Genomic DNA, 18,528 nt, shown 5'->3' with positions numbered 1-18,528 from the left:
ATGTACTGACTGATCTTTCTCTTAACTTATAAGGAAAAAGGGAGCTCTTTTATGGCATTTTTCTTTTTTTAAAGAAAGTTTTGATGTCTCTGACTTTTTTATATATCACAATTATTTTGGGAGATACAGTGACCATGTTTGACAACATATACAACATTTCACTTCCAGTAGGCCCATTCCTTTCCGAATCTTGTCCTTGATTAAGAACATATTTATTCGGACAGGCTTTTTAGATTGTGGCATATTTTATCCTTTGGTATCTGAGATGAGCAAATATCCAAACCATCAAGATTATGCAGCCACTCAGTATACCATATGAAAGCAAATTTGAGGCTATTTCCCTTTCCTACTGGTGGGCTCCAGAACCCTTCCGTTCTAGCATAGTTAGGCCACCTCCCCTAGAAAATGAAAGGAGAACTTTTCAACTCCCCCAAAAGTGAAACAGAAAAAAACTACTTTTTACTAAGGAAAACTTTTATTAAAACTGTGCAATCAATCAGTATTTAGACAGCAGTTTCATAAACATTTTGGCATTTAAACTTCTATTCATTTTTGGCATGACCTTTGGGAGAACAAATAAACAATCCTGGGGAAGGGGGAAAACACTAGGTAACATATACTATAATGCTAGAAAAAAGAAAACAAACTGACAGTATAACAGAATTATTTTTTAAAAATACATGAAAAAGATACATTCAAAATCAAGGCAAACATTGGCTTTCCTCATGCCATGGAATTCAGAGCTGATCCCCTGAGTCAAATATAAAATTAAAATAACTCAGCTCTATTCTCCACTGGTAAGTCTGCTAATGCTGCCCTTACATAAGAAAATGATATATGGAGTGAAAGGACCCAGAACACCCACAGTATGAGATACATAACTGGCTCCTACACTTTCAGTTCATTCACATCTTTGAGGAAAAAAAAAGAAAAAAGTGAAACATTTTGTAAAAAAAATAATAATGTATAACCCATCTACTCTAATGACAGGCTGGGACAATGTGTGTATGTTCAGTCTTTGTAAATCGTTAAAGTTATCAATTATTATTTCAGTTAGAAATAAAATTAATGTCCAATATTTTTCCAGGGCATCAGATTCTTTTAAGGGAAGAATTCTGATAATAAGTTAGAAGTATAGAGATGTAGTTTCCTAGAAAAACAAATCTCTGTGTGATATAAAGAATACCTTCTTGCTTTGTATTTTCTGAATGCAGTTTATAGTTTACTCTTAATTTATCCACATGTAGATTATCCAGGCGATTTTAAATCCCAGGCTGCTGTATTATCTCTGCCACTTTCCCTCAATGACCATTTATTTGGTTTACGTTGAGGGGATGCTAATATTATAATTTTAGCCTAAGCAAAGGATGTGGTAAATCTACTCCAAAAAGAAAATCTATATACTCTATCCCATAGTCTAATGAAATGGCTTTGGAGGCATTTTTCCTTTCTTTGGATACTTATTTAACTTTTCAAAGAATTTCTGCTTTCTAATTTGTTCTTTAAAAAAACCGTCACAAGTCAGTACAAAGAAAGCTATACTCTAAAAATCTGATTCAGAAAGGTATGAAAGAAACACTTCCTGCTCTTCACTCCAAGATAAAAAGAGCATCAAATGACAGGCTGATTCAACCCACCAACCTAAACTGAGCTACACTTTCTAAGCTTGTTTATAAAATGCTAAGACAATGAAAGCCAGATTTATGTTTAATTGCAACAGAACAGAACAATTTTTTTTTTTTGGTTTAAAATATGTCTTATTAGGTTGTAGGCTGCCTAGGGTAACAGAAGTAAATAAAACTGAATTGGGTTGGTAGTAGTATTGTAAAACAAAGTAGTGGGTTCAAAAATTCTAGGTCGTAGCTACAAAGCATTCTATAACTGTAAACTAAAATTGTATAACGTTAGAACTAAAAAGGATTGGTCCAACTTCATTTTGTGATGAGAAAAATTAGATTAGGAGTGTTCAGTGAATTTCCAAAGAACATAAAATGTGTTCGTTAAAGAACCAATCCTAGAACACACACTTAGAGAATCCTGGTCTAGTATTGCTCTCTCTTTTTTTTTTGTACTACTTTTCTTTTTTTTTTGTACTACTCTGGCCTTGTAGGTAATAACTTCATTAGAGCCCAAAAAGTAACCGGGTACCGCCTCTCATTTCTGCTATAAACAAAACCCCAAACCAAAACTCCAAGAGGTTTGAGTTTTGTTTTGGGTGGTGATATTGATAATTCAAGAGCAAACTACAGGAGCAAAGCTTCTCTTGATGCTAAACACACATGATGGAATAACGGCAACTGTTTTAGGCAAGAAGAGAGAACTTGAGATAAAATTTTAATTCACAGTAAAAGAATTCAATAAAAAACAGGAAGACACATTAAATACATTATAAATAGCTTCCAAAATACTGTTAAAATTCATAAAGATAGAGGCAAATATTTTTAAAACTTTCTGTTAAATTGGAATCTAAACATTTCTTTTAAAAGCACATGTTGGAAAATTAAAGGTTAATTGCCAATGTATGAAATATTTTTGAGAGAAAATTTAATATGAACATTTGATATAATGTCAGGCATTTTATGGTCTCTCTATCACAAAGAAAGGAATTAAATGAACTTGCAAGGGCACCTAACCTCATTGGCTGACTTTGGACTGCTTTTTGGAGTGGCAGAGGATTATAGGTGTCTTACAGGTGTGGTAATTTAATGAAAATAACTTCATGGTCATGTTAATATGAGACTTTCCTATTACTCTTAAATACTTGGAAAATATATGAGTTGCCTGGCAAAAGACCAAAGACTGGAAACACACATTGTACTAGCCTGGATTCTTATTTTTAAAACATACTTTAAAAATGAGTTCAAAGAGATTAAAATGGAATTCCACTTTTATGTTCTAAGTATATTAAGCAAAATCCACAATGACAATTTATGGTGTATTCTGATCTCCAGAACCCTTACTCTGTGATCACAGTCATCAGAAATTGTTGTATTACCTGTAATTATTAAGACAATTTAATCAGAGGTCTACATAATAAACTGGCAGGATAAAAGTCTGCAAAGTAAATGTGTATTGTAGTTGGCCTTAGAAAAAGTAAAAAAAGCTGAAGTTAGTAACACTGTGGGATTCAAAATTTAATTAAATAAAATTTGTGGCAAACGAACAAACTCAGCCTTTGCTGAGTGGGTCAACATGTGAGGTTTCTTTGTTTACTTTTTACATGAATGATTTCTTGCACTAAATTAAAATACTTTCCACACTGTGTTTTTTGTGAACTTCAATGGTTATCAAAGGTGTGTCTACATTATGGCCCTGAAAAGGTACAGTGCTTATAGGTTAGCAGCTGGTGAACATGGTCCTTTTAAGCATCTATTTCTGGTGCTAAGTCCTACTAGCCCTGTATTATTTTGCCCAGTGCTCACAATACACTTTACTGAAACAAAAGTTAATTTAATCCACCAGGCTAATGATATGAACTTCGTTCACATCCTAAATTAAATTTCTTAAGTCACTTAAAATGCTACAAGTGTATCTTGCTTTAAGCTAAGCCAGAATGTATGAGACCAACTAGACACTAAAGAGACTTTGCTTTACCAAAAAACAGAAAAATTCCCATATGATTCTTTTAGTTAGCAACCCCTTTAGTGCACTTATGGTGATTTAAATAATGAGAATTTGATTTATAAATAATTTTCAATAGCATATATTGCAAAAAGTGAGATCTACCCGTTCTGTGATCACATCTGTTCATTTACCTATGTCCCTAAGAATTTACATGAGACCCTTGTCCCCAACATCATTAGTTGAGGAAATTTTAAACCTTTTGAATTAACACTGAAGATAACTGCCTAGGTTAATTCAGGCCATAATGATCTGAAATTGAATACATGTAGTCTGATCAAATTTCTGGTGGGATTTCACGACCAGGCTGTTAGAGAAGCATTACTCTACATTTTTAAAAAATTCTATGGTTGAATCAGCAGATAGAATGGAAAGTACATATTTCTGACATTTGTATATGGAGTAGGCTCTGGAGAGACTCAACTGATTAACATAAAAACGAGATAGAAAGGTTTAATGTACAACTAAATTTGCCTATATGCTGAGGTAACTTTAAATATCTTTGGTTTTTCTTTATTTGCTGATAAAAAGTATTTGAATAAAAACATTAATAGCACTGTACCTATATTGCTTTTAATTGTGTAAACTTTGATATCTTTAGCTACTAACGCTAAATATCCTTTCTATCAGCCACTAAACATTATTTCAAATCTGCTCATCTTAATTTGTCATAGGCTAGCCTATATAATTTACTGGTCTTTGGTATGAAAATACTGATGAGCAACATCTACTTGTACATTTGGCATAAAAATGAAACACGTGTATTAGTACTTATAGCAAATAAGTCTTTGGAGAAGAATATAGTTACCCTTTGCATGTTAGCCCCTTTGCAGTGAATAACTGTGAAGTGAACCTACTCTGAAAGAGAGTAATAGACTTCACCTTTTGGTAACAAATTCATACTTAGATTTAGCATGCTTAAGCTCAGTAGAAAGTCATCTCCGCTGTACACTAAAAATTTTGCTCGATGAGACATATACACGTGTATATGTATATATCTTTGGTGAAAAAAATTTTTCTCTCCAACAAGTAGATTCAACAATTTAAAAATATTTACTCTAATACGGTATAGTTGGAAAGCCACTTGCTGAAGAAAAAACATTACCCTTGACATTCTTTAGAACTATTTGCTGGTAAAATGCTCTGGTAACAATAAGGTAGTTAAAATTGTAGACGCCTATACTATCTATTTAATCAACTACAATCATATAAGCCCTATTGCTTTGGGTTAGTAACTACTTGTATAATAAAATTTATTGAGCTCTTCAAACCTATAGATGTTTTTAGCTAATTCAATTTTTTTGAAAATAATATTCAACTTTCTTCTCTTTACTACAGAAAATTCTTTGGTAACAGGATCATTATTATTAATTATAAAACCTGTCTAGTAACTATGTAAAAGAAAAAAGATACTGGTATATAATAAGCAAAGAGTTAACAGCCTAAAGATCTGTAACAACTATGGGCTGGTTTATCAAAAAACAAACAAACAAAATACTTTTTTTCAAGGACTCTGGATTGGCTTCTTAGGCTTTTAAAACTAGCTCCAAGTCAAACCATTCCTAGATATTCCATAATCTTGATGGGTCATTTTTTAGCTTTTTAAAATGAAAAGCTTTTGAATTTTTGTTTGTTTTTTGATGATGTTTATAAAAAAATAAAAAAAAGATCTAATTGTATTCCATAATTTTAGACACTGATAAATTTGGCCCTATATACTGCTCCTATTTAAAAAGCAAAAAACACCATACCCTGTCAATTTGCCCACATTTCCACGAGGCAGCTCAAAAGCAACACAATGTTCCCTGAGTACAGGAAAAAAAATAATACTAGAATAACTTTAAAAGGAGGTAGTATAAAACAGGAGCTAGAAAAGGCAGGAGCAGCATTGATCCTTGTATCAGATTGTTCACCTAAAGCTCTGCTTTTTTATCTCTTCATGAAGTCCGCATTTTAAATGATCTCCTAATGGAAGCTTTGAATTTGAGTTAAAAGCAGTTGTCTTTTAAAACCACTTAAAACTGGTTTGCTTCTAAATTTATTCATTTTGGCACACAACTGTATATAATCCAATAAATATTTCCTATCATTGCTTGGGAATGATAGGATGGGGGAGGGGGATCCTATATATATCCAAGGGCCTTCAGTTCATTTTAAAATCCTATCCAACAATTACCCTATTTATTCAGGGAAGGTTTTAATGAGATTCAAATTTAAAATTCTTTAAAATAAGGCCCCTAAATAATTTCCAGACAATTTTTTATAATTTTAAAGGAATGGAGTACCATTTCAAGACCATGTCATTAAAAATATCCCCTTACATTGCTTGGTACAAGTGTTCAGCAAAAAGTTCAACAAACTCTTATAACCCAATGCTCTCTATAATGCTCTATTGTACAGACTGTATACCTATTTAAAAATCAGCATGAGGATAAAAATCCTTTCCTGAAGTTAACACTTTTCATAAACAGCATTGATACTAAAGGAAGAAATAGTACCAATTTCTCTAAATAATTCAAGAAAATGGACAGAGCTCTGAATATTTGTAATTTTGGAGACCTATTGTACTTTATAATAAAAAGCATCCATAAAATTCAGTATATACTTAAGGCAACTTTATGTGTTCCTGTCCTAAGCAACTTTATGAAAATTGACAAGGCATAAGGCAAAGAATTTCATACTAAATAATGGAAGGCACCGCTACTGTGATGTTCTACTAGCTCATTTTACTCTCTACTGGTGTTCATCCTGGTCCTTTGGGAAGTTTCCTCTCCATTCAAAGCCAAACCAGGATTAGGAAACAACCTACAAACGTAAAGGAATTCATTCTCAAAAATGAGTTCTGCAGTTAACCCTAGGAGAATGACAAATGTGAAATACTTCCACGGACAGGCTGCAGACAGTATAGCCTTTTGAACAACTGTCATTATTGAGGGCACACTGAAAAGGCACAGCTCTGGGAGGGTTATTTGGGTATACTCAGGCTCTAAATGCCTTCAAAGATGTCATTTGCTACATGCAATGAAAAATTTATTCTGTTATTTCAATAGAGGTACTTTTTTTTAACCAGTGATTAAAAATGGTCCCACTTTCCCCAACCCCCAATTAAATGGTTCAACACTTCTCCTGGTCAGAAGTACTGAATTATCTTAATTATGTAGCTATTATTATTTGTTAAAAAGTCAGAGCTTCAGATAAACATTCTAACTCTTCTACCTATCACTCCTTGGATCAAACACATTACACATACAGCAATAAAAAACATGCTAGTAGGAAGTATCGTTGGTTACATAGCTGAAATCAACTAGAACACAAATGAGGTCAATCAGTTGTCTTCAGAGTTCACCATTTGGCAAACTGAGGTAGATAGTCAGCAAAGAGGCTTAAAAATCCTCTTTGCTCCAGTGATATATTTTAAACTCTAGTCAGATATCTTGACCTTTCACATTTCTGACAATAAAACATTCAAAATAAGTCAGTTTGAAAATAAACAAAAAAACCATTCAACTAAAAATATCAAAAAACACCCAGTAAGACATCAGGACTTTTACGACATGCTTTGGTTTCCTGTTCATTGTCCTTCGAACAGACATATACACTGTGAGAATGTCTGGCATAGCTGCCTAGACTGGAAACTCATTTTTATCAAAGCACAGCATGGCAGAGGGTAACTGTAACGATGAGATAGAAGTCTGCTCAGCCACCAACTGCACTGAAGCGTCTTCACATTTATTCATGGCAGGATCTCCACCTGAATCACTGCCAAAAAAGGAATTGGAGGTAGGGGGTGTGGTACTTATAACTGAGGAGAGGTGGAGCTCATCATTAGACTCATGGGAGAATCTTCCAGAATCTCCGGTTTCATGGCTTCCTTCACTATTTGCTGAATGCTCTGTGTCAGCTGTAATCCCAAAGGGCACTTGGAAATTGGCTGGTTGGCCTGGAGAATTGGGGGAGTCTTCATCACTTATTAATACAGTAGTGCCCGGCTGATAAAAGCAGACTGTTTGAACAAACCTTCTTTGAGGCTGTGAGGGAAAAACGAAACAAAATAAAACAGAAATAATAAAGCACTTACAGGAAACATCAAGTACTAATAAGTGTAAACGATAGTAAGTCTAATTTCATGTGTCCTAGAAAAAGATACTTTTAAATACAAACAAGATGTTGTTGAGTCATTCTAGTCATGTCTGACTGTGGATAACCCCTTTGGGGATTTTCTTGGGAAAGATACTGTGACGGTTTGCCATTTCCTTGTCCAGCTCATTTTCCAGATAAGAAAACTGAGGCAAACAGGGTTGAGTGACTTGCTCAGGGTCACATAGCTATTAAGTGTCTGAGACTGGATTCGAACTCAGATCTTCCTGACTCCAGGCCTGGCACTCTATACACTGTGCCAATTTGCTGCCTTTACAACAGAATTTCTTAAATATTATTTAGTTTTCAAACAGCTCATTTTTATAAGCTGGTTAAGTACTTTCAGCAAGTTCTTTACTTTGCGCGGTTATAGTTAATAAGTCATTTCTATAATGAACACCATAACACACAACGTTTTTAAAAAGAGCTTAAAATTAATGTATTAGTATTTCTTTTAATCTCCCTCTTTATAAATACTATTTCATAATGGAGGACTTTTAGACCTGAGTTTAGATGGGTTACCTGCTCAATTTTCACCTTCTTAGAGTCTTGAAAAAAGAGCCATTTCTTCTTAGGGTTACTTTTTGTTACAGGACCATAGCTATTAATAATTAGGTCAGTTCCACCCTAAAATAAAAAGGGACAGTTTAAATTTTTTAACCTCAAAAACTTCAACATATTACATTTGTATTCAAAAGAAAGTAAAAGAATAAACAAGAAATAAATTGTACAGTATTGTTTCTTTGGCTCTAGTAGCAAATATCAAGATGGGATATTTATAAGGTTATATCTAGACTGACCAAAGACAAAGAGCATGATGCATTTTATGTGCATTTTGTGTGCGTACTATGTATGCACAAATAGTTAAGTACACTTTGATGGATTTACGATTAATTTTTATGGGTATCCCCACCAGCAGAACAGATTACAATCCATTCATGCTTTCTTAGCTTTGTCACTCCTGTCTGTCTTTCACAATGGTATCCCTTATTCTTTCCAAATGACTAGGCCACCGCCTTTTTTGGTCATGATGATGGCTTTCAGGGTTTCGTCTCATGTGCAGACTCCAATGCATCTGTCCACTATCCTTTGGGTTATTTATAGTTCTGAATTTTCCAAGGTTGCGGTAGTCCATTATTCCCAGCAGTGGAAAATTACTGGTAGAATTATGGTGTTTAAAAGTTTCACTGTTGTGTTTTTGTTCAGTTGTTTTCAGTCACGTCCTGTATATTTGTCGAAAATGTTTTGTTTTTCTTTTTAAATGGAAGGGGAGGGAGAGAAAATGTAATTTTTATTGAAAAAAAATATTAAATTTAGAAAATAAAAAAGAGATGGGCTTCTAAAGCAGTGCGTATGTGAGGATCATTCAAAGTGCTTCATGTCTTCTTAATTATGATTCAGACCAATCTTCTCTTTAATTCTTTGGGAAACACAGCTATTTTGCATATGGACTCACTTTTTGATAAATGTATTTTACACAGGTAAATGCATATAGGTAACTGTAATACACTAAATTAGCTTCTAAGTTCAGAGTACCTTTGCATCAATGAAGCTATTTTGTGTTATCATTGGTAGTAAGGATTCTTCATTCTCTACAATTCCTTCCAGGTTCTTTCTCATCTCATTCCCACTGGCTAATGAGGTACTGGTTCGAGATAACTGCTCAGTTCCTGTTTGTGAAGTTTTAGAAGCAGATGTTTTCCTAAAATATTTTAAAATTGAAAAAAGGAAATGTTATCACACAGAAGAAATATTAAAAATAAAAAACCTATACAAATTATATTTTGTGCAGAATAACATTCTCTAATATTTTTTCTCTAGAATGTATGACATTATCACAATTAACTCTTAGTATCAAGAGTACCAGATCAAAGGTGTTCTATGAAGTTTGAATTCAGTCAAAGGGACACACTTGAGGACTCAGAGGGCCACATGTGGCCTAAAGGCCACAGGTTCCCCATGCCTGTACTGGATTTTACCTTCATCATAAAACATTTTATTTTGAGGAACGTATTTTAGTTCTCTCATTGATTTCTATATATGTAAAATCTTTTCCCTTAATAGCTAAGCTTTAACTCTCTAACATTTGTGAAGTGCTTCAGTTGATAAGTAGTATTATTTATTTTCAGTTTAGGTATAAACAATTATTTTCTTACCTTATCATTTTCTAAAAATTTCTGACATAACTTTTAGCTTATTGTACAATAAAAACAGCTTTAATCTATCATGTTTTAATGACAGTGACCAGTTACAATGGTACAGGTTATGAACAAGACTTTGGCATATGAACATGTGAACAGATTTAGTGATTTATTCACCTACAATTCATTTCATCTAAAGCCACAGACTTTAAAAGATATCTTTAAAAAATCATTAAAGTTACAAAATAAGATATTAAAACTGAATTGTTTTATCTAAATGAGTTTTGAAGTAATACATGTTTGTACAGTCGTGTACAAATGATGATCTGCTAATGTGAGGGAAACAGAAGCATGAATAATTTTAAAATCTTGTATGATTGGTTTTGACTTTCAAAAAGTAAATTTACCTTCCTAATTATATCTCTTCTAGATTAACATTAAAATTAAGATTACATTCTTTAAGCATAAATCAATTACGAATAAAGATAGTTAGCTTATGAGTGAATGTCTAAGAGAATTATTCTAAATTTTAAACTTTTCATCTGAATAAAGGATAATTTCATAAGCCTAAAAATTGATCATACACGTGAACTATATTAAAAATTTAGACTATTTCCTTGGGTTGAATTGACAATATTTAAAAAAATCAAAACATCTCATCTGTGTGTTAAAATTATTTTTCCCCTTTACTAAACAAGAAATTTTTTGCTCCTTCTACCCCAAACGATGCCTTATGCTTGTTACACCTTCACAGGACTTGGCGCAGGGAATCTGGAGCCTGCCATCTGTATTTAGTTGTTGAAGAAATCAGCACTGGATTTTGAACTCACAAAAAGCTTTGTAATTCTCCTTTGAATTTCAGGAAGGAACAGGTTACAAATTCAGCAGTGATGAGCTTTCCCAAATCTATTTTAAGATATATTTTAGCTATTTAAAATGGCATGAATGATGAAAACCCAGCTACTTAGGGTCCACTACTTAAGAAGCTACAGCTCAACGGTAGTTTGAAATGGTAACATCAAAATTGTCCAGTTTTATACTGTAAATTCTATTCCTTCAATATTCTCTTCATAGAAACCTCCAAATAGTTCTCTTTCATTACAGATCAATAAGAGTTATTTTTATAGCAGCTTCTCCAAAAGGAGTAAACTATTTACATTACTCTGGTCAGTTTCAGTCATAAAAATTTATTAGTTCTTCCTGAACAATGAATCACTGAGGCATTTGAGATGGGTCCTTGAATACACAGAAATTTCTCCAAGAGGTTTTGATTAAAGATTCCCTTCCTAATCAAGTGCCTCAAATTTACAGCGTCATATATAAATGGCCTCAGAGTGTCCTGGCATCTCATTTAAAATACTAAGGATACCAGGAAAACTTTTCCTTGAATATTTCAATAGAACAGCAGTTTTTTTAATAAACAACTGAACAATGACAAAAAAAAAATCTATCACATAAAGATTTATTTGTTAGAATTTCTATCACAAAAGATCCCATTAAAGTAGAGAAATGTAAATAAGAGTTTTATATGGAAAAACGCTATCTCTGCCCCACAATTTTCCAAAGCATTCTCTATACCATAACTTTTACTAATGTGGCTTGCTTTGTGGTAATAGTTACTTGTATTTTCTTTTAAACCACCTAAGATCTTTGTCAACGAAAACATACCTGGCTTTGCTTCGATACATCAGAATAAGGATACAGATAAGTATGCAAGTCAGTGCTATGCAAACACCAACAACAATGCCAGTCATGGACTTTGGGTCCAATTGATAATAACCAGAATAAGCTGTAGGGAAAAAAAGTATATTTATTTTAGACTATATCACAAAAAACAAATAATTGCTCTATTTAAAGGAATTCTCAATTGCTTCTTTTTTCTTTTTCATGTCTTCTTAAGGGAGAATACTGAATAGTGTCACAGAGAATGGCAGTGAATGCCTATAACCCCTTCTGCCAAGGAGGCGGGCGCTGGGAGATCTCTGGATCTTGGAGAGTTCAAAGCTGCAGTGTGGTATGTTGACCAGGTGTCTACACTAAGTCTGGCATCAATATAGTGAGCCCCCTGGGAACAGTGGAGGTGGAGAGGAGAGGAGAGGTTGTGGAGGGACCCATGAGGCTTCCTAAGGAAAGGAAACTGGCCCAGGTTGGAAACAGAATAAAGCAAAGATTCCATGCTAATCAGTAGTGGGATGCAGCCTGTGAGTGGCCACTACACTTCCACCCTGGGCAAAAAAGGAAGACCCAGTCTCAAAAAGTAAGTAAATATGTATGCACATATATATATATATATACATATGTCAGCATTTATACATGTATTTAAATGTACTTTCTACTAAAACTAGTTTACATGAGTGTGTGTGTGCACTATTGGACATATAATTAGATGCAAGAAAGAAATGAAAGACAAGGGAGAGAAAAAGGAAGGGAGAAAGGAAGGATAGTTTCAGATAGAAAATGCATATAAATTAAATAGTATTTTTTACAATCAAGAAAGTCCACTGGCTCTTTTATTTTTATTTACAAAATAGAGGTGTTTCCTGATACATGGAAGGATTACATTCTAGTTAAGACAGGTAAGAAGCAAACATCTATAGATTACAGATTATTTTTGTAATTTAGAGACAGGAAGTAGACCTGTGATTGCAAATCCTAGAGAAGAAAACACCCTCCGTCCATGTGGGCTGGCACCTTCTGTGCTGCTGAGAGTCTCAGGGAGTTGTCTACAACACTGAGAACTTAAGCAACCTGTCCAGGGTCATAACACCAAGATGTGTCAGAGACAGGACTTGAACCCAGACCTTCCATGTTCCAAGGCCAACTCTCTATCCACTAGGACATGCAGCAATCAGCTTGATGTAACATTAAAAGAACTGAAAATGCATTCCTTCATGGTCTGCTACCATGTTATTTGCACAGTCTCATTCTGTTGTTGTGACCATGGCCACTCTTTGGTTTTTACTTCTGCTACCCCCTTGACCTCTGCTGCTGCTGTATGTGGTGCTAAATACCTACTTTCATGACAACCCATGTGCCCTTCACTCCATCCTCCTTAGTAATGCTAGTCTGGAAGGCCACAGACTCACACTGGTCTAAGGCAGTCTCCTCTTTGTTAAATGGGTGGAGAATGAAATAGTGTCAGACTGGGGTAGGTAGCTTTTTAAGAGGTTCTGTCCTACTGTTAAGCAGCTTCTGTGGCGGGAAATAAGTAAACATTTTCTTTCACACTTTCTATGGAAAAAGAAAACAATGCCTTTCTCAGCTTAAGCTCTGCTAATACTCATTTCCAGACAAGTGAACAGAGGCATTGCCCACCATTTATCCTTGGATACAGTTCATGAAAGTGCTTCTTAGAAGAGTGGTGAAGGAAAGCAGGGCAGAGATCCAGTAATCACTGCTAGAACTAAAGTGGCTTCTTTACCCAGTGATAGTACAGCAGGCAAATAACAGTACTAAGCATTTGGATGATGGCAGGGATGTGCCAACGGTAGGAAGAGGACTGTGAATGTGGGGGAGAGAAGGTAGGGAAGGTAGCCTTAACCAACAAGCGGATCTACAGCACTTACTTTTGACCTCACCTAGCTTAGAATTCCACAAAGTGAGTTTCTTTATATTAGGTGAAACCCGCAGTTATAAGTATCTCTGAATGGCCAGTGATATCCTGAAAAGCAATAGTTTCAAGCTCTGCCCCCAGAACCACACAAAGACACTATCTGTCAGCAGGCACTTTCTGGACATACTGAGGTACTCCCTCTCCACTTATACACATTTGTGTCCAATTAATAGCTCATATGGAAGAGGAATCCATGTCCTCTTTTTCATAAATAACACACAATTTTGTGGGAGATGTAAAACAGAGACAAGAAAAAAACCCAAACCTCTGACTGTGAAATGCAAGGCTTTTCTCATGGAGGTGCCAGACTCATGCTACCATGTCAAGGTGTATGGGTATCAGCATCGGGTGGCCAAAATGTAGGAGAAGTGGTTTCCCCATCTGGATCAGCTGTGCCACTCTGCTGATTAGAGCAGTTATTTGCTCCCTCAGTAGTTGGTACAATCAGTTTCTGTACAAGATGCTAAATCACTGTTAGCTCCACCAGTGGACCAAAGAGGAGAGCTGAAGAATTGTAGGCAAAGTAGATCCAACTTCAGATCCAGATAGCTGCGTGGAGGTGCAAAGGGAAAACCAGAGAAAAGTAGTATGAAGAGCAAGGTAGGTGACCTTTGGTGGAAGGTTTAGAAGTAAAGAATAATAATAAGTATGGACATAGCAAGGAACCTCCTGGAGTGATTAAAGGAAAGATAAGACTAATGAGACTTTTCCCTGCCAAAGCTTGAGAAAAAAATAGAGCATCTCTACAGACCTTTGGCATCAGCCGAATCTAAACGTTTTGGCCTTTGATTTGATTCAGAGGTTTCCTTTGGAAGGACTGCAAGCTCTACTGAATTTGAGAAGGGTCCCTCTCCCACTTCATTGGATGCTGCTATCTTGACAATGTAGACATTTCCAGCCACCAAATTTTCTAGCAAAGCCATATTTATTGCTCCTATAAATACATAAATTCCTGGTTAGCATAAGAGAATTCTTTTGACATCATCTCCCGTTTATTTAAGACTTTACAGTCTATAAGACACTTTTCATACATCTCATTTGATTATTATAACAACTCTATATGGTAGGTAATTCAAGTATTACTATTTCTGTTTTATAGGGGAGTAAAACTGAAAGCCTTAGCAATGTTAACTGATTTGTCTGAAGTCATATAGCTAATTAAGTGATAGACTTGGGGTTCAAACAGGTCTTAAGATTACAATCCAGTGCAACTTCCCCAATACCATTCTTTAAATACAATTTTTAAAAGTCAATCAACTTGTATTTACTAAGCACCTGCTATGTGTCACGAATTGTGATAGACTTTAGTGGATACCAATGCAATGAAACAGTTTCTATTCACAAGGAACTTATATTCTAATGAGAGTGACAGAATAAACACAAGTGCATGCATAAAATACGTGCAAAATAAACATAAAAGAAATAAATTCAAATAAATACAAAGTAGTTAGATGTAAAGTAATTTGTAAAAGAAGGAACTCTAGCAGTTGTGGAAGATCAGAAAAGACCTCCTACAGAAGGCGGTATTTGTGCTGAGTCTTGAAGGAACAGGGGGATTGTCTGAAGTAGAGATGAGAAGGAAGAGTATTTCAGCAATGGTGGATGGCCAGGGCAAAGACATGGAGGAAGGAGATGGAACATCATGTACGAGAAACAGAGAGAAAGCCAGTCTGGTTGTACTGTAGATTGAAGGAAAAGAGTCAATGCCCAAAGATTGTTTGGGCTCAGGCTGTGAAGGGCTTTAAAAGTCAAACACACAAGTTTATATTTTATCCTGGAGGTGACAGGGGATCACTAGAGTTAAGGGTACGTAAAGGAGGGGCCACTTTACTGGAGAGTGGTCTAGAGGACGGAAGAGACTTGAAGCAGGGGGACCAATAATCCAGGTGAGAGATGACAAGGGCCAAAACCAAGATGGTAGCTGTGCGAGTCGGAAAAAAGGTATTGATTTTAAGGGAGATTGTAGAGGTAGAAATTGCAAGATTTCACAGATATTCTAAGAGTAATATCCTAACTCCTCCCCACCTTGCAAGTTAGTTTTTCCTTAAAAGTTATTAAAATGTTTCTAGATACCTGGATGGCTCAGGAGTCTAAAGGATCAGAGTGCTGACATATCTCATGATTGCCTGAGTACAAAACAGCCTTGAGAAGCTTCAGGGATGCTTTGCTCCATGACTGGTGGATCATGATAAACAGTCAAGGGAGCTTTGGTCAGTTGAATCAGCTCAAAGTGTCATCAATGCCTACCCCTGTTTAACATTCTTTTCTTGCCATGGCTAAGTAAATCTCTTTTTTGTCAAGTATTCAGTGACCTAAGGAGTGTTTAAATGTTAAATCTAATCAGCTAGGGGACTGGCCTGAGTTAGACCCAGTCTACAACAGCAACTAACTGAAAAATTTACGTAAGGGGCAATGAGAAGTCAAGGATAAGGTTATGAGCTTGTGAGAAAAGTCGTAATTTAAACATAAACAGGGAAGTTGAAAGCAGAGAAGGGTTATGGGGAAAAGATAGTGAGTCTGTATGTTGAATTTGAGATGACTCCAGGACATGCAGTTTGAAATGTCCAATAGGGAATTGGTAATGTGAGACTGAAACTCAGAAAGAAATGAAAGAATGAGTACTATTTCCTGCCTAATAAATGAGATCCAAGATTCCCACCTGTACAATGTAAACTGTGAGAAAATGAGAAATTAAAATGCAACTCTTAAAATCTGATGAGCCTTGATATGAAATATCAATGTGAAGCTCTATAAGGATTTGTTGTTGTTTAGTCATTTTTCACTCTTTGTGACCAATTTTGGGGTTTTCTTGGCAAAAATATCAGAGTGGTTTATCATTTCCTTCTCCAGCTCATTTTACAAATGAGGAAACTGAGGCAAACAGGATTAAGTGACATGGCCAGGGTCACACAGCTAAGTGTCTGAGGCTGAATTTGAACTTACGTCTTCTTGGCCTTGCACCAAGCTTCCCAATTACCACAATAATGTGGTGTTATCCTTTTTTTTTTTTAAAAGAAAAAAATGAGGAATCCCAATGATGAGAATGCCTGAGTGACAGAATTCTCAGCAAGAAGTTGCCCTAACTGTATCTGTGGATGGACCACACAGGGTCACTAAAGATTTGTACTAGGTCTTCAACAAGTTTACCATGACTCTGGGAAATCCTAACAACAGTTTCAGTGAGTCTATAACTAAGGACTTTACTCCAAGTCTATATCCAGTGAACTATTGCCCCCTTGTTGCTTCCGTTATGGGAAGTCAGCAAGGGCCTAATCTTTTAAGCTGGAGTCCTAATGCACATGGCATCACTTCAGGTCACAGGGTATGAGACAGCTAAACCAGAATGGTAATATCAGGCGTTGACTAGAGGATGTTTTGGTGATCTTAGGTTTCAACTTGACCTTAAAAGCATGTGATCTACTTTAGAGTACATCTGTTAGATAAACCCACAAACCCCTATATTTAGAGTTTACAAATAGAAGAAAAGAAAAGAAAAAAGATATGTCCTGACATACTACATCCAGCTTCAAACATTTACCTCTTTTTTAAAATTTCATTTAAAATTTTTATTTTTAATTTGACAAGTAAAGAAGCAATTTAATGGAATTACTATTGTTTTTATATTCTTTTTGTTACAGGACAGCAAGCATGTTTAATTTTGAAAACAACAGTGGCTTAGAGAATTCCAAAATATCATTGTTCTCAATTCCAAATAAGTCTCATTTTGAAACAGTGAAGTTATTCAACACTTAGTTTCATTTAAAAGATTATTTCCTCATTTTCGTGATCAGCAAAATATGTAAAACAAAAGACTGGTTCTTTTAATAGGCAGAAAAGAAACTATTTCTTAGCTCTTTCCTAAAAAAATAATCTAAAAAACTTCAGAAAGTGAACAGAATAGAAGCAAAACATGAGGACTCTGTGACCAAAGCAGTCATCGTTTTCAGCACCATTATTAAAAGCAAAAGTTCATACTTCAGTATTGGAGATCATTTCCCAATGGTGCCTTTCAGATGAGTTGAATCATTAAAGAGCCTGAGCTCTTCGGACTGATTTACTGCACACCAGATGTGTAAAGGCTGTAACCTCTGATCTACTTGGAGATCAGAGAAAGGGGAAACGGTTCTTCAAACTGCACAGGCAGTCACTCATCATCCCATTATTGCCTGACCATTTTATCAAGTCACCATTTTAAGCAACAACATCACAGAAACTTAATCGACAGATTTTAAAATATGGGAACTTGGTCAACATTTTTGCTTTTGTGTTATATAAAAATCTGAATTGGTTAGGGAACATTTTAAATGTTTACATCTGAGAAAACCCAACAGGGGGTGGGTGGGCGTGTGTGTGTGTGTGTGTGTGTGTGTGTGTGTGTGTGAAAAAGAGAGAGAGAGAGAGAGAGAGAGAGAGAGAGAGAGAGAGAGAGAGAGAGAGAGAGAGAGAGAGAGAAAATCAGATAGACAAACAGAAAGAAACTTACATGTCAGGCAGACCGATAAAGATAAATGACAAACTATGCTGTTAGCACAGTTGGAGGATGGGGCACTGGTGCCAGTGGTAGTAACAATGGTACTCATTAGTTGTTGTTCAGTTGTTTAATTTGTGTACCACTCTTTGTGACCCCACTTGGGGTTTTCTTGACAAAGATTCTAGAGTGGTTTGTCATTTCCTTCTCCAGCTCATTTTACAGAGGAGGAAACTGAGGCGAACAGCATTAGGTGACTTGCCCAGGGTCACACAACTAGTGTCTGAGGTCAGATCTGAGCTCAGGAAGATGAGTCTTCTTGACTCCAGGTCTGACACTCTACACATTATACCACCCAGCTGTTCTAATAATACTCATACAACCCTAGAAAATATATTGGGCATATGCAAGAATTGAAGAAGTCAAAACCATACAGTTGCTCTAGCCATTCATATACAAAAGACATGATTTAAGGGTCCAAGAAGACTCCTTTTCTCTCCAAATATTTATGATACAACCCCTATGGCTAGGAAGGAGGAGGAAAGATT

General features: G+C 35.4%; 1 protein-coding gene across 2 annotated transcripts in view; it reads right to left on the bottom strand.

The window, feature by feature from the left end:
- Nucleotides 1-456: 456 nt before the first annotated feature.
- PRTG (protogenin) overlaps nucleotides 457-18,528 on the bottom strand; it is a 151,837-nt gene continuing 133,765 nt past the window's right edge. For both annotated transcript variants that reach the window (XM_072615936.1, XM_072615943.1), the window contains 5 exons: nucleotides 14,264-14,446; nucleotides 11,568-11,688; nucleotides 9,295-9,460; nucleotides 8,281-8,385; nucleotides 457-7,649 (listed from right to left, as the gene is read on the bottom strand). In XM_072615936.1, the coding sequence (XP_072472037.1) occupies nucleotides 7,245-7,649; nucleotides 8,281-8,385; nucleotides 9,295-9,460; nucleotides 11,568-11,688; nucleotides 14,264-14,446 (980 nt within the window). In that variant the 3' untranslated portion in view covers nucleotides 457-7,244. The remainder of the gene's footprint in view (nucleotides 7,650-8,280; nucleotides 8,386-9,294; nucleotides 9,461-11,567; nucleotides 11,689-14,263; nucleotides 14,447-18,528) is intronic.

This window comes from Notamacropus eugenii, chromosome 1, assembly GCF_028372415.1.
Source record: "Notamacropus eugenii isolate mMacEug1 chromosome 1, mMacEug1.pri_v2, whole genome shotgun sequence".
Lineage (NCBI taxonomy): Eukaryota > Metazoa > Chordata > Mammalia > Diprotodontia > Macropodidae > Notamacropus > Notamacropus eugenii.
The sequence above is the reverse complement of the archived record's forward strand: the minus strand, read 5'-3'. Positions and strand labels throughout refer to the sequence as shown.